The sequence below is a fragment of the Varroa destructor genome, unplaced genomic scaffold, assembly GCF_002443255.2.
Source record: "Varroa destructor unplaced genomic scaffold, Vdes_3.0 BEIS01000004.1, whole genome shotgun sequence".
NCBI classification, from domain to species: Eukaryota; Metazoa; Arthropoda; class Arachnida; order Mesostigmata; family Varroidae; genus Varroa; species Varroa destructor.
In genome coordinates, this window is record NW_019211457.1 from 36,238,740 (window position 1) to 36,256,409 (window position 17,670).

The 17,670-nt window shown below is 41.7% G+C and overlaps 1 protein-coding gene across 3 annotated transcripts in view; it reads left to right on the forward strand.

Annotated features, from left to right (window-relative positions):
• The window catches only part of Ptp69D (Protein tyrosine phosphatase 69D), a 577,123-nt gene that overhangs the window by 471,050 nt on the left and 88,403 nt on the right, over nucleotides 1-17,670 (forward strand). For all 3 annotated transcript variants that reach the window (XM_022805022.2, XM_022805023.2, XM_086988022.1), the window contains exon 2: nucleotides 14,056-14,361. In XM_022805022.2, coding sequence (XP_022660757.1) covers nucleotides 14,056-14,361 — 306 coding nt within the window. The remainder of the gene's footprint in view (nucleotides 1-14,055; nucleotides 14,362-17,670) is intronic.

The window sequence follows — 17,670 nt, forward strand, 5'->3', positions numbered from 1 at the left end:
GAAGCGCGTTGAGCATGTAAATGATCTATATGAGGTCGATGCGTACGAGTTTGATAAACCATTCAGTAAAAGGGAATCAGCTTTAAACAGCCGTCAATCAAGAACTCTGCAATTGTCTCTCACGTCACACTTCCGCGCTACGAAAATACGTATTTTCACTGTGGAAAAATTTAAATTTGTTTGGAAATAAGTTTATTTTCTTACAAAGTGTGTGGGGTATGTATGCACTTTCAGAGCTGAATATCGTGTTTTTAACAGTGAATTGTAATACAAGTTGTTTATCAAAAAAAACTTCGCCCGGCTATTTGATGTATGTAAATGACTGGGGTAGACTTCATATAGCATACACACAAGAATCATTTTAATTGTTCAACAAATGCTAGACTGACTGTCATTACATCGTCTCGCTTCGCATACTTATCAAGTTCACAAACTTTTGTCCATAGAAATGAATATATGAGACATGGTGACAACCATTAGAGACCTCACAACAAATTCAAGTTTATGATGAAAATTGCCATGATAGCACAAGAACGATACAAGAACAACTATGCTACTATCTAATGAATGTCGTACCAGAATGCTGGTGATTGTATTGTGACAGCTTTTGCCGCCGTTCCAAGAAGAACCTGTTTTACTTCATAGAATCGTCGTGGAACTTCTCTGAGCTCAACACATTCGCGGTGTCAGAGCTACTGCCTAATTGTTTGTCACCCCTCTCCTAATGTCGTCGTTCTATCAGGCGAGCAGGAACCTACCGGCAAGAATGCAGCGAGCGTGGTCTTTTCTGGCCTTTCGTATGATAGGCTGATTGTCCTAGTGGTTGGCCAGGTGGTAGTGCTAGTTCCTTGTAGGCTGCTGTCGGCTTACGTGCATATTTCACCAGGCAGACTTTCGTCGTATCTATGTCTATCTCCTCTCTACTGCTAGCACAGACCGGAAACACCAACGGACCTGCACGATTGTTAATTGGCTTACTCTGATTTCCTCTCCACTACTAGACCTCTCCAACTAAGCCCTTCGCTGTCCTCACTTGTTTTTTTTACAAGGCGACTTAATCGTTCAATCTGCCCACAAGGCCAATAAACTGATCTGTCACTGCCACAGGTTTTAGCATACCTTACAGCTATTTTATGGAATTGAAGCGCATCCTGACAGCTTACCGAAACATTAGACGAGCAGCAAAATAAACGCTGTAGGTATATAAGATAGTCGCTTTATTAAGCTCTCAACGTAATGGGGGGCTATAATTAACGACCCGCGCAGCAAATATGGATATATGTTTGCAAAAACTGCGATGAGCAAGCTATAAACTTATGAGGCCTAAGACTTCAGTGTATAGGGCAACGGGTTGATTTGAGCTTTTTTTTGACTAGGGTGGAGGAGGGGAGGAGGGTATTCCCATCGTACCATAATGATATGATTCTACAGTTTTATGAGGACTTTTTAGTATGGATACCCTTTTACCACACCGAACATTATTTTAAGCCTTATAGCTTAAACATCGCGTTTCGCTGTGTACATTTGTAAAAAAAATGTGCTTCAAGTTTTACCCCTTTCGGCGATTTTCTTCGTGCACTACGATTGACGGCGAAAAAGCGGCATTATTCAAAGGGATCGAGCGATGAGATTAAATAGCTCGTTACAAGCTATGTTTTGCAGGTGGCTGTTGCTAAAACAATACAAAACGAGAATTCAACAGACCCTGCTTTGGCTCCCGACGATCACATTTGTGGATATTTCGTTGAGATGTGCGCCCCTCTTTTACGGTTTTAGCTATTGCTTTGAAGGACAACGTTGACAAGCTTCGCAAAAGAGGTCCGGAACGGGTAGGCCTAACCGCAGTCTTGACATTGCTGATCCACTTCCATTCTCAGTTTATTTGACAATGCTCGGTCTAACCGCGCGAACTCTCCAGACATTGAACAATATTGCCCGGCCACCTTCGTCCCGTGGCAAGCCGCTAGAATTTAGCGGCTCCTTTTTCTGTCCTAATTTCAACAAAAAAGCACTTCATATGTAATAAAAAGATCTCTAAATATTATTTACATGTCAGGCATTAATGTATATATAATGTGCGCTCGCTGTGAGGTTATGTTGCTGAGAAACATGAAGCAAAGACCTCTAGTTTTTTTCAAGCAGAGGCCTGACCTTTTAAGCCACTACACTGGCCAATGATTACACATTGTATTTAGTAAAGCTAGGTAACAAGGCGAGCAAAGCTCCTGTTGTTAACTAGCTTTTTACTTTGCCTTTATATGTTCGAATTAATATTTACTCTCTGACAGTAGAATTCGAAAATTTATTTAACAATAAAAGTTTCTTTTTTGCACAACTGTTGTAGTATTTGTACCGCTGGCAGGCCTCAAACCAACGATTTCTCTAATGGGATTTATACAATACCTGTACAAGAACGGACAATTTATCAGATACGATAAAATTCATCTTACGCTATGATTAGCTCTGCATCCCATATCATGCTTACAAGTATGACTTGGTGCATAGGTGAACTGAGGATAGTTTTTAATACAATGACTCTGTGAGACACTTATAAGACTGTAAATAAATCATCCCAACCATATCTGCAATCAGCAAGCCAGGTTTTAGCATACTAAAACGATTTGAGTAAAATGTAATACATAATCGTTCACGAATTTACATACTATAGAAGCAGTTATGATTGCTACATCCTGTAAATAGAGAACTCATACTATATGCAATTGTAACCTTCAGGCATGAAAAATACACAGCGGCAAAGTGACGACGAGCTTTCAGACACGAAGAGCACAGAGGTCGCACAGGTATAGGCCGCCGTCTGATCGAACATGGGAATTCAAATCTTACGCGGGCTTGGGAGAATAAAGAATATGATTGTTATCGGCTTTTTCGGTAGTGTTGAATGTGTGCTGTTCTTGCCACTTGGAGGTACGTAAGGCGATAACGATGACGACAACGACGACTACTGCTGCTCTTCAATCGCTGCCATTACTATCGCTACTACTCACCGTCGGTCAACTATGCATAGTCTGTCGCACGCTGGCATGTTACCAGAGCGATGCGCTACGTTGCGGCAGTAAGCATTTGGCGAGATGACCTCAGAGCCCTTAAAAATCGACGGAACTTGTATCCGTCCGTGGCTTGCTAAGGCCGATATTGGTTGAGTGAGTGACTGCTGCTCCGTGGCTGCTGTTGCCCCCGCTGTTACTACTACTCTTACATCCGTTTGTGCCGATACGGTTACTCTTGAATAATTAATGTGTATTTCCAAGCTAGCCAGTCAGTGAGCCTTTCGACCTTCCATTTCTGCTACTGTTTTGCATCCTACCCGGTGCCTTTGTCTTTAGCTGCCGCTGTCCCTCTTGCCCTTGTCGGCCATTCCCTACTTCAATGAGCACGTTTCGCTAAGCCACAGTACAAACGCCAAACAGCACGCGCTGGCCCGTGCAAGAGTGGGTGTCTGTCCGTGTGTAATTCAAAGAGCGCGTGTTCTAGTGTTGCTGTTACTACCATTATCACTTGTGTCGAAACCAAGAAGATGGTAAATAAAGGGATACTACGCAGGGCACGTAGCTAGCCAAACGGGATACATTACCTTATACTCTTAATAAGTGGGTCATGTTCACCGCTACTTGTATGTAATGTAGTCTGCTGTCTACAAGGCTTGTTTGCTGGCTTATTGTTCAAGTGTCCATAGCGAGGACAGGTAACCCAGTGATCACTGTCCAGCGTTGCCACGAAGCAATAATTTCACAGAGTGGGAACCAACTGGAACATATGTGTATATATATGTATATATATACAAGTTTACGAGTGTATATATATACGATTTCCCCAAAACTGTTTAGAGATTTTCCCCCTTTTGTATGCATACGGGATATGACACCCATATGCATACGGATACTATTCGTATATTTTCTATAGGCTTCATACACTCTACTACTGACACTAAACGAAAGAATTCTATAGAAACGAGCTGGTCATGACGAACAACAGTTTATCATTTTCTGTATTTGAACAAAGCTCAAGCAGGGACTGGACGATGAAACTATAAACTTACTGAATCATTGAAAATTGACAATGTACCCCATGGCTAATGTGTACGGCTCAGCACAGCATAATGGATAATCTATGACAGGTAGAGAACAGCTCATCGTTGTCTACAAAATTGTATTTTTAACGATCTTTTGTTTCCATGAAAATAGGAACTTTGTGCACGAGATTACCATGTCACAAATCGTTTACAAGGACTTTTAATAAAACCAATACATCTAACTGGCATCGTTGGCTATTCGATTTTCTCAAGAGTAAAACGGGAGACCGTCTTTGATTTCTTTCTGGCAAAATTGATTCCCGATGTAAAAATTACTTGCAAAATTGGTCGCTGGCTTCCTCACGATATAAGAGAACGTCTGTTGCATGTAAGAGCACATTTTCGGACATATTTTATCACAGAAGAAGGCGTTAAGTCATGACTCTTTTAGAAAGGGCACCACCTCCAGGTTACCTGCGTGTCCTACCGCTTGTTACGCAACCGTCGATAACTGAAGTATTCGATAATAGAGACATGTTTACGCATGCCTTTGTCAAGATGAAGACGTTCACGTGTCCGGAAGGGGAACAAGCCTATGAGTAGCTAAGGAACGGAATTGAAATTGTAACCGAAGTAAACGGTGTTTATATTGAGTAAATATGATCGTTAGGAACGACACCTCTAACATGCGTCAACGCTTTCGTTAAAATATTTTTAGTCAGATATAGGCTCAAAAACTAAGCATAAGAATATCTCATTTTAAATGCCGCACCCTGTATACATTTGTCTAATTTTAAAATAATCTTTCGTGATTTCCGCCCTTTAAGTAAATTGCTTTCACCAACGTATGTCTTATAAATTGCCATTTCGTAGGGAGCATTTTGGCGCCCTGTAGTGGTTAACAGGTGCACATTTTCACAACACTTGTCTCAACGTTGACTGCTTTTTTATAAGACATTCGTAATACACTACTTTATTATTGTCTATCCGACAAACGTTTTCTATAGAATGAGAGGTCTCAATAATCTTATATAGAAGACGACATAATAGGGGGAGGTGTCGGACGGTGTATCGTTGATCTGCCTAGAAGGAACCTTTCGACGCGGGTTCGTTTGCGGCTTCATCTCAGCTCTATATTCCTTTCGCTTCTGGGCTAGGCGATGTTTGAGCAAGTTGTTTAGTTCGTTTTGCTCTTGGCGTCAACGGGTGGCCCTTGACCTCATCGGGCCTCGGTGCTCCGCTCGACTGGTTGCGATGGCGAATACCCCTGTGTCGCCTGCATTTCCCTCAGTCTCACTCACCGTTCACCATTTCGCTTCTAGTCCTTTTCGTTCGATGCCTGTTTTAAGCTTCAGCCGCACTGCGGGTCTGCCGTTGATCGAGTCGTGCGCGCTGGAGCGCATCGTGATTGCTTTTGTATATAGCACCAGTCACTAGTGCACTTTAGTCACTTCTTCGCTTTCTTCTACTTGTAATCAACACCGTTTCCTCATTTTTCGTCCTTCTATGCCGCTCAGCTAGCCCCAAAGCGAGGGATTTCTTGTACTGCTGTTAACGCTGCAGTGTTTGTTGTATCTAGTTTCTCCCAGTCCAGGATAGAAACTGAAGACTAATATACTAAAGGCTGTAATGATGCCTATCGACTAGCCAGCATTAGGGGTGGATATAGCACATGGAACGGGTTTTATTTCCGTTGAAATCGAAGTTGGTCAAGGCCGGCGGATAAAAAAAAAGTAGGTGCGATTTCTTTTGCATGTGAATTGACCGAACGGTAGTAAAATCAGTAATACAGTAGCTGTACACGTTTCGCACAGCCTTGTAAAAACTCAGCTTCCCGGCAAAGTGCACCGTTGGTTAGGATGTCTATGTCTAATGTAAACAAATATGTACAACGAATATTGCAATTGCTTACTGAATTATATGTAAAGGTCATCGTTAGACTGCAACGTCGAATTCAGAAGAAAAAGGTAGAAAGCCAACTACTGTTTAACATTTAAGTAAACTAATAACCTTGCAAATATGCGCATGGTATATAGTATCTATAATGACCTTGTTCTAACGTTGAAGTATGGAACACCTGCATCCTTTGGAACGAAAGATGCACTACAGAATACTCGATTGTCCTTCAATGTTTGACACTTTTCCGTCATCCTATTAGGAAGGACGAATATTCTTTTTCTGGCATTGTGGGCAGATTACCGGAAACCGACGTCAGACTTCGCCAGCTTAACCACATCTCGGGCGCAGGAAGGCTACCGACGCCTACAAAAATGTTCGCAGAGATAGAAGAAACGAAAAAGCGAACGAACACGACCGCTGACTAGTCCGCCGATGGTTCGATAGCGTAATCGTAAGCTCGAGGCATGAATACGTTGATCGAGTTAGATCGGTCGGTTCGGCAAAGCAAAGTGAAAGGTGATGGAACTGCGAGACAGATAATAGGAACTGGGCTTCGTCTGCTTGGCCATTTTTGTAGAGGTGATGCGGGTGGGCGTGACCAGCTATCTGGGGAGGGGGGGGGGGAACAATTCTTGCGGGTTCCTCCTTCTCGGCGCCAAGCTACTAGTACGACTTCTGCTAGTCAGGACCCGCTTTGCTGCCCTTCACATGGCATAGGGGATGCTGAGCTTCTTTCTCTACTGTTTCAATATTGCCAACGTTGCGGTGGAAAAACTTTGATCACGTCGACACCCTCACCTTTTCCTTCATCGACGTGTTCCCCCCTACCTCAGCGCACACTATGTGCGTGAAACTAACACGCTTCACCGATTTACCCAGAAGCTCCGGAGTCACATAATTTCCAGATTGCTTCATACTACATACATAGTAAATACTAATATACACATCTACACTGGCTGACCGTCTTTTTTCCCTCAATCTCCTCCGGAGAAATATGATTTGACACATCAATTTCGATTCGAAGCAAAATTAATTTTACATCTGCGAAAAAGAACAATTATGTTAAAATCGAACAAAGAGTTATAGATGGTATCAAGATCCTAATGAGAATATTCAACACACAAGCATCCGGAACTTTATCCGATAAACTTGCAGTGCTTAATTCGCTTACAATAAGCAAATTCTTGCCTAAGTCACTTCCAGAGATGGTCTTAAGTGTTAGCATTCAAGGAATGCCCACGTCTCCTTGCCCACGAAAAGTTTATCTATATGCACAGAAGGCTACACGCTGGCCCGCTAGCTCCTTATGTCATATATTATGCTAGTTCTACTTGAAGTTAAATTACGTTTGAAATACTGTGATGCTGATTATACATTGCAAACTCCAGAATCCGATTGAAGGATCTTAGTAAAACAACAGCCACGAGGCACCAGTGACTCATATTATACCGTTCGTCTCCAGTTGTCGTAGACGTGACAATAAATCGTAGCAGTCTGTCCCCATGAACCACTTCTAGGCGCATTTACTATCACAATTTGGAGCAGTTGCATCCTCGCTCAACAATAAAAGAGTGTATTGCTTAAGCTTAACACTTCAATCGTGTATCTATTTAGCATATATGTAATTTACATTGCCTAAGCTTACATGTGCGAACAAAAGCTTCTCAGTAATTGAAATACTTTATGGCATTGCGCTTGCATCTTTTTGCCATAGACAAAAAGTCCTATTGACGCACACAAAGATTGTATCAATCCTAAACAAACAGACATAGGAATCGTACAGTATGTCAATATACCGTTAATTATGTCTTAATACCGAACTGTTAAATATTCAAGTTGTATTTCCTTTGTTATATCACCGCTGGGATGGCAGTGACTGTTTATATGTATGTCTATTTGTTTGCCTTGATGCAAAGCATAATTCACTTGTTAGTGCTGGATGTAGTTGGGTTTAAACTCGCACGCATGTAGCACGCAAACAGGAGATTACCATAGAAGCAATAGTAGAGATATGCGTACTTCGAAGGTATGACAATTTACTAGTTTTCAATGGTATTACGGATACTGTTTTCGAAACAAGCAACGCTTGTTTAGTTTCTTTCGAAACTGAACGTAGCCCTGCGCAACACCAGTCGTCGCACATACAAAAGCAATAGTAAGGAGGAATCCAGTTAGACTAAGGGTATATAGCAATAATAGCAGCTCCCATACTAGGAACAACAGGCCGCCACCCCCAACCTTTACAAGAACTTGCTTCGGTAGGCCAAATCCTCTTAGGACAAACAAACTTGAGGGGTCAATCCGCCTGCTAGTCGGCTGGCTGGCTTTATTCTCGTCGTAATTTTTCTTTAGGAACCCTAGCTACATACGAATGTCGAAATGTATTATCTATACACACCGTTGTACGATGGTATGTTTCTCTACGTTCATGATTATAAATGATACGTACGTTTAAATCTATAGATGAAGATGTAAAAGAGCAAGCATACCTCCTATGGCAACAGCACCAACGTAATCATCATTTTAGCAGCAGTATGAAGCTCCCAAATTGGCATGCGGGTTTCCCAGCCAAGACGGTACACGATGAAGAAATGACATGAAGCAAAGATGGCTTTCCGAACATACCTGTAGGCAACTAGGCCCATGCCCGCTGACAAGCAGGCTAACCGTCCCTATCCAATCAGTCTGAGGCATGCACTAGCAAGCACTCACGTGTTAGAGTCTGCTGGTGGCCTCTGTCCAGGCCTTTTTTCCTGTTCGCTGGCGACACGGCGACGGGAAATTGCCGTGGCTATCATCGGTCAGTCATCTTCGCTTGTCAACAGCTGCAACCGAACAAGCTGGCTGAGAAGCCAGCAGCAGAAAGTGCTAGTTGATTCGAGTCCTAGCTTTAGCGTAGGTCTTTTCCTTCTTGTCCTTCTCCGTGTGTACTCCATGGACTTACGATGTGTCCTCTGGCGTCTTGGCCTTCTATTCCACCAGCTTGGGTGCGGTCAAACCAAGCAACATCCAAGACTGCGCCGTCTGTTTCTTTAGTCGAAGTGATCAATGCGTGAAGCGCGATAAGAGCCGAAACAAGCAGGGCTAAAAGAGGAGGACACAGCACAGGTAAGAGACCAAAAAGAAAGATGGCGCCATGGCCATAACATTAAAGGCCACGCTGAGAGTCTAGTAAAAAACCGATGCAGAAACAGTGGACGACGGAAGGACGTCATGATTACTCCCTACTCTGCTCTTACTGCAAGCAATGGCCTTTATTACAATTGCCCTTACTACAGCCCCCCGCCTACCTTCGATCGGCTTTTTTCCCTTGCTGCTCTGTTCCGACCTTCATTGCGTTTGTAGTGGCCATGCAGCACAATAATTGCCTTCTACGCTTGCCAACTACGCTAAGAATCTTCGAGAATTACGAAATCTCCTAGTATTATTATTTTTACCATTATATCAAACGGTTCCCTTTTTTTCCCGGTTTGATTTCATCTAGTATTAGCCACAGCCAACTAGTTGCTCACAGAACGGCTGACTAACTGTCGCCCCAACGTCAAACGCCTATTTGTAAAAAAAAGATAACGTTTAACTAAAATGACCGTTTCACTGTTTGCATTGCCCACATTCAATGTAGTCTCTCTCATTGCCCACAGCTTCTCTTCCTAATATCTTTTTGCCTGTTGTCTTTTATAGTTCCCACTTTTCGTTACATTTCTGCCTTTCTTTGTTCAGGACGTTTACAGATTTTCCTTTTTTTTGCCACCTAACATGGTTACAAGCTTCTGTAATTTCTACTATCACTGCGTTTCCTTCCGACTATGAAGTACGCAAGTATTTTTTTAGCAGTAACAACTTATTCACTGTTTTCAACGACTTTTTGCAGAGGATTCTCGGAGATAATTACGAGCAACAAACGCCGTCAATTTTTACCAGGAGAACGACCAGCAACAAAAAGAAAAATAGTTCAGAAGCATGAGACGAGAATAAGATAGGAAAAAGCTTCTCAGAAGCATACGAATGCTGAAGTCTTTGACCGGAGGCTATACGCCGTTTGCTAGGACCGTCTAACCGCGATGTATCATGTGTGCAAACCGTAGACATGCCAAACAACTGTCAGGATATTAGCGATAATAATACGTCAGAAAATTCAATTTTCGTGATTTCTGCTTGTCGACGGTCCAATATACGATTTTTTTTTGTGTTCCGTAATTACGATACCGCAGAAGCGTTACGAAGTTTTTCACAACTCTCTGCTTACATCAGTGATGCACGCACGTCAACTAATAAATGTACCCTGAAATTTCAAAAACCAACGGTATAAGAATGAAAATAGTACATTTTAAATTTCAACGAAAATTAACTAGGTATCTGGCTGGTCTTACATGCGTCACACTTACTATGAAACAGTGACTATACAAGTGCAGGATACATACAATATACCTTTGGTGTTTTATTTTAACGATGTAAGAAATCGTTGTTATATGTTTAAAACAATCGAGACTTAGCCCAAGTCGTACGACCGGCACAAAATAGCGATTAAGCTACACAAAGTAATTAAAGCAAACAGTTCAGTGATACCGACCAGGCTCTGCGTTTCTAGCACTTAAAAAAAGGATTCCATTCGTTCGTCGGCGCCTTTATGACGCCTACACCATAAAAGTCAGGCAACTCTAATCGTAGGACAAATTGAATTCTTAAGAGTAATAAGGCTTCTAATGATACAGAGGTCTGATACAAAACAAATACCCAGCTTGAAACATTACCGAAATCTTGAAAGGCTTGAAAAAGTGCGCTTGATGCGCATTTTGAAAAGAACCGCGAGACGAAGATAAGGTTCCGACCATGGAAGGAGGGGACAACGCCTACGGCTGCGTTTCTACAAAACATTTAAATCGTATCAGTGCTTTATTATAGCAGGATAATGCTAGGGTCAATAGCGCACAGGCAAATGGAAGCAGGAATCGCAAGAACGATCATGCTAACATTGCCTATTGTTTCCACATCCTACCTGAAGATACTACTAAAATATATACACATGTGTATGTTTGTGGTATACACACGATAACTAAGATTAAATGACCTACGTAAATAATGGATTACTACAAAATGTTTAACAGGAAAGAAAACCAACTAGAAGTCAAAACTAAAAAGTTCCATCTGTTCATAATAGCAGATGATATACGCAACGAAAGATTCTTGTACGGAGAACCAATAATCTGTAAGCTACAATATATACCCTCTTGCAGGACAAGCGGATTTCCTGATAACGCATCTTTGTCCGTTTACCCGTGAAAAATTACCCCTCTTATATATTCGCATCATTGAATTTCCCACAATTCAAAGATTTAACAAGGAACAAGGTGTAAGATGCAACAATAGACATGTATTTAGAACAGAACGAAATAAATATTAAACAAAAATTAATAAACTGGGTAAAATTAAACGAAAGTAATTGAAATGGATTAAACAAAAAGCACCTAAAGTAATTACTGACTTTCTAGATGTTCAATGATAGGGCTCACAATTATCGGTCTCCAGTTGTAAAGCATTGTAAAGACCAAACGGCACTTCAGAATGAAAAAGAGTCAATGCAGAAACAAAATGGTGTTTGTTTCACGTGAAATTTATTATAGAATTATAATCCAAATACTGAAAATTGAATAAAAAATGGAACTCCGTGAATTGACTTCAAGGGTACGGTTAATCCATGTGCCATTAAGAGAATTTCAACCCACAAAAATCTTTCTGGAGCATACGGTTGCCATTGATGAAGCATTTTTTCTACCGTTAGCCGAAGAGGGACCAAGAAGAAGAGTAGCGTCACTCTGGAAGGAAATTAACTTTGGTGGCGGCGCCGAATAGGTCAGGGCGTAAGATGATTACAATGGACATCAAGGGCATCTGCTACAGTAACACATTCACCAAAAATAGGATAATGAATGCTGCCTGCTATGTCGAGTTCAATAGATTTAGAGACACCGGTGCGGGCATTGAAACAAGCGAAAGCAAGGCGTTGAAAACAAGCAGTCTCGTTGCTTGATGACAACACCAGACAAACCCATACAACAGTTACTTACTGAATTGAGCATACGAATATCTAGGGTCAACTTCAATCTGCTTTTTTTTTCAATCTGCTGAGTTTATGGAACTTTCCATGCCTTAAAAAACCAATTGGTGAAAAAGCTTATCGCATTATCGATTTACTTTCGAAATAACAGAAATTACATATGGGTACGCATATAGCAGCAAATTCTGCTTAAAGCGTTACATATCTAAAACACGGAACAAGCTTAATATGAAATCCCTAGATTTCAATATCCCCTTCTTTCGGTTTCCATTGTGACATTTTTTTACTGCAGAATGAGGGAACATGTAGCGGTAACGTAGACGCTCTACTAAGATTACCATCAAAAAGCAACAACTCGCATAATCTATCGAGAAATTATTTCAAACTAACTTCAACAGCACAGCAAACAACGACTTTATCTCAAGTTGACACCGTCTGAGTTTGTTTATCATTGATGAAGTTGCTATCAGACGTTGAATAATATATGTTCCAAAATTATTTTGTAAAAGACTTCAGGACGAACTCAATATACGTGGTTTTTGTATTGCTAAAGAACATTAGCTACGCGTTACCTCTGGTACCCAATTTCGCATAATGATGACAAAATATCACCAACGACAGTTGTATCAAACACGTGTCTTTTTATATGTTATTTTATATGTCCTATAGAGAGGTACATATACACTAATCATTGTGAACGGCAATCGCAAATTGATAAGGTTTTCTTAAGCGTTGAGCGTCACTTAGATAACCAGAAATGATTGCATCAAATAACGGTCGTCAATTCGCAAGTAGCTAATTTAGAACGCTTTTAGAATATTGTGGAATTGCCCTATTTATAAAATAGCCAAAGTGATAAAAATAGTTTAAAAACGCCGAAAGGTAGCAATATTGTTTGTGTGAGGCCTTAATTGAATACCTCAATTTGTGTTTTTGTGAATGAAGTTTTATCGTCGGCAGAAGTACTAATAGGAGAATCATTTCACAAGACAAATTTACTATAGTTTACGAAGCGTAAATGAATAACTGTAAGGTCAATTAAAGATCAAAACTTAAGTTTAATCAATAAAAAATTTCCTACAGAATTTATAACGATAATGTAAAAGTATGGTATATTTGAATGGTCCGTTCGAGCACGGATTGCAGCATAGGTATCATGTAATGTCAAAATCCCGTAGGAAAACTCAGACAACATATCGAACTAATAGGACAAATGGGCAACACTATCAATCCTGAAAACGTCCTTTACGGTTATATCAAACATTGGGAACCAGATGGGAAAATCGACGCATAAACAAAGTGGCGACCAACTCAGCGACATCGATCGCTGAGTTTGTTGCCACCCTCGTTTCAATGACGAACAGTGCCTCGAGGTAAATTTTGCGCAACTCAGAAGACGGTGGTAGCCTCAAATAAAATAATTCCATCTTGAGGTCCATTACGCTACCCAGTAAACAGCGTGTTGTAGGGCTTCAGTTTACTACCTGTATTACTTATTCAGGGGCTTCTCAATGGCACAGTTTACGCATAAATATATGTATTTACGTATTTAGACATACCCACTCACACGCTCACAAAAACAAAATGTGAAATCTGTATGATGAAAAACTCACTGTATAACTTGACATAGGATGTGCTCAAAATAAACTCGTATGTGTGTATGTATGTATGTATGTATGTATGTAACATTACACAAATTCTGGGATTGCCAGTTAGCGATACCTAAATATCGTGCCCCATTTGCAACACCGAGTGCAAGCGTACCTATCTTGTTATCGTCTAGTATAACATTACAAGAAAGAACATTACATGTACTTGTCTTGTAGGACACACGGATTATCTATGAGTATTTTTATGTATATATACATAGCATGGTAAAATTTTTGTTTGCAAATAGAAGTATCCTTACTGACGCCGTGACTCGACAAAATGGCAACCTTCCTATGGCTAACTGCCAAACGGATCTGTTTGTTTAGGTGTTATTCTGTAAATATGAACTGCGTTACCTTATTAGCAGTAAAATTTAAGATGTACTCTTCATTTCCTTTTTTTGTGTTTGGCTGTTGCACAGATGAACTGTCAATTGACATAGACAACCCAAACCCGTTGCACGTGGCCAACTGTACACCTGTAAAATTTGTGTGCAGACTTAATTCGACGAGTGAGAGGCCCTCTACAAACCCTGTCGAAGTCTATTGGTCGTTCCGCGGTGAGAACGCGTCCAAACTCCCGGGCGTTAATACCACATTCGACGGACATCTCGCCTCCCTGCACATCCCGTGCCCTGAACGAAATTATAGTGGAGTTTACCAGTGCCTTGCCGAAGAAAAAAATACCTCGATCATCTACAAGAAGGAACTTAACTTCAACGTTTATGGTAAGTATATCAATAGACCGTTAATTTACTCCCAAACAGCCTATTATAACGGATATATATACCTCTTTTCTATTCAACCATAATGATTAAATACGAACTTAACTAGGCGTTCGTTCAGCAAGGCGGTTGCATCGAAGTAACTATCTAACGAAGACATTGTCTTGAGGTTTCGTTAGAGCGCATCAAAAAGGAGACCGCAAGTGGAATCAGCTGATACTCTCAGCTTCAGTCAAGCAACTGTATTAATTAGTGAGCTATATTTTTTTTTGTTATATAAGATTATTTATATTCTATCTTTATCTACATAAGGTTAGAACATAACGAACGTGTATCAGGTACATATGACAAATTAAAGTGTGAATATCGGGCATATACCGACTAACCACAAATGAGCCACAGGTTTGTTTATAGCGCAACGTAGGTGACTTGCATAATCGCAACAAACGCATTTTCTCTTCTGATCGGCTTTGAGAGCATAACGGTTGTCAGTCTCCAGCGTTCAAAACTCGTTCTTACTGAAAATTTACTGGTAGCTGTCGGATCAAAGATAATATGGACGATCTAATCTGTCACATCGTGAGCAGCCTTCAGAAAATGATGGGGCCGGAGGTTCAACTTTTGGTTGGAGCTGTCAGGTGAAATGGTCAAATGAGGTGACACGTTTAGCCACAGATTAGCAATGGCCACCAAAACGAGTGGTACGATTTCCACCTCTGTGGCCCAGCCGTACTATGGTATCATTTGGAACCGAAGCGGATATGCTTTTAAACAGAAATCGAACAACGTTTCCACCCAGAGGAAGTCGGCTCATAGGAAAAGCTCTTTGAACGAATGAAGACAAGCGAAGAAGTGTTTAATAAGACTAAACCAGCCCTTTGGAACTCGCATACAACAACTATAGGTCTTTCCTATCCAATATAAAAACAGCGAACTCTATTATACCTTCTTGCGAATCTCATTATGGCGGCTGAAATGGCCTCGTACAATGCCCTGCTCTAAGCCGCGTGGTGTTACGCGCTGGAAAACTGTGGCAAACAGCAGCCGGTAATCAGCGGAGATGCAACACAGTCACGCGGGTTGTCGTTGTCAAGAACGAAGACGCTTTCGGGGTAATTATTTGCGTATACGACCGTCGAACACCATGCCATGTAAACATTGCCTTATGATGGCCAAAAAAGGCCAGTTGAAAACTCGGGAATTGGTAATTGCGGCCGTCGGCCTACCAAAGTCTACGATTTAAGAGAATAAAGTCCTTCATTCATGAACACCTGCGCAGCTTCATATGGTGTGGTGTCATGACCCGAAAGGGGCATGTGAGATCTCAGTCATCAACCTCGATCAATAGCTTTGTATGACAGGAAACATCAGACAAGACCGATCCGGAAATCTAAACCACTCATCGGGGGTGAGAATCTTCGATATGCTCCTCTGCTGCTAGATGAGGAGTTCGACCATTTATTTGTTAAGCGGAGAAACCTACCCGTAAGACAGTTATACCATACCCACTAGCGATTATTCTCCCATATATGCGGGTCTGTAGTGAATAGCGTGATCGTAAGGGGTTTGCATCACAAAGTACAGCAGATGATAAGTGAAGAAGGATGGTTTAATCCGGTTTCGTATGTATGAGGTGTGATTTCGTATGACTGAAGTACAATTTCGACTTATAAACCCGGAGTGGCATGGCAAACCGTAACGCGGACACGATGTTGCTGCTATATTTAGTAGTATTTCAGATAAAAGAGAGAAGTGAAGAAATAGCCAGATTGTTTTGCCGTCGAAAGCTGAATCGGCTAGTCAATATCTGCTACGGGGAGCCACCCCACGCATGCTCTTCCGGGCTGCTAGGCCTCTGGTAGATCCTTCCGCAGTCGGTGGAATTCGCTTTCGGCCACCAAAGCCAGCCGGACCAGAGACTGCCCACTGATTGAGAGTGAAGATCTAGAAGCACGTCCGCAGTTGTAGTGGATAAGACCGAACCGCAAGCATCGTCTTGGCCAACCGTCGACATGCTATTCCATAAAAATGAAAAAGACCTGGATTTTATGGGGGGCAGCCCGCGCCTGGGAAGACACCTCTGTTCGTGCTATTCTTATAAGTTATTGCACCTGCTTTGCTGAGCCCGACGGTTTGAACTCTAGAAGAGGGCCCACTACAATTAGATAACGCTAGGTGCTTTCAGGGTCAGCGCGTACGACAGTGTCTGACACGTTCCAACATTCACTATGTGAGGACCGCTGCGATCCGAGTGGACTAGCGGTGTACACGATCCTCATGGTCACGGGGCGTCTACCCTCTCTGCGCAAGATCGTGGGCGCAACCCCAATTTGAACTACTTCATGGATTTAAGCACGATCGTGCGGCATCCAAGCTACGGAATAAGACCCATGCCTGGCTTTATCTGTAAAAACGAGTTCCCGGAAAGACAACACCACACGCCTTACCCTTCGTACCGGAAGGCCCGTTTTCTCGCGTTTCCTACGCCAGCATCTCTGCACCTCACGGAGATAGAAACTCCAGCCAAGATGAAGCGTCGGAAAGTAAGTCGCACGGCATACGTGCTGCTTGCAGTACGCAGGCCACGGCAGCGACGTGTTGCCACTAACTTACGGGGTATCCGGAAAGCATGAGTGCCAAATCTTCCTCGATGGTGTAAAGAAGAGAAACAGACGTGTAAATTGTACCGTTACAATAAACATATTCGACTCCGGATGGCTGTTTGTATCTAATACCACTCCGCCGGTCGTTCAATAGACATAGAACTGCATATATATATATATATATATAGATGAGACTAAACCGGGAAACATCATACGCTATATCGACCCCTATATTTAGCTTCTTAAACTTCGTATCTAGGAAAGATCGAATTATGGATTGCGTTTAGGTTAAATATAGGGATCGATAGATTGTATGATGTTTACCGATTTAGTTTTAGTAAAATCGGTTCCGCAGTTTTTTATACGCAATGCACGTGTGGTTTGTACTTAGCGCAACTTATTTCAGTCGTCCACAGGTAATCTTCTATAGTGAATCCACACGTCGAATAGCCATAGAAAACAAAGCGCGAGCAAAGCTTAAGAGGGGTCCTCTATAGAGTTACGGCTCATCTTCAATGCAATAGGTTCAACAGTTTTCTAGAGATTTGTTTGAAAATGTTTTTGTGGTACATATACCGTTTACTCCTTCAAGACACAAGACAAATGACTGAACGTTCACTGTCTTGATCCTCTACCCATTCATGGAAATTGTCTGGCCATATAAAGCAGTCCTACGGATGGCAACGTGCAAAGTAGCCTAACCTCAGCT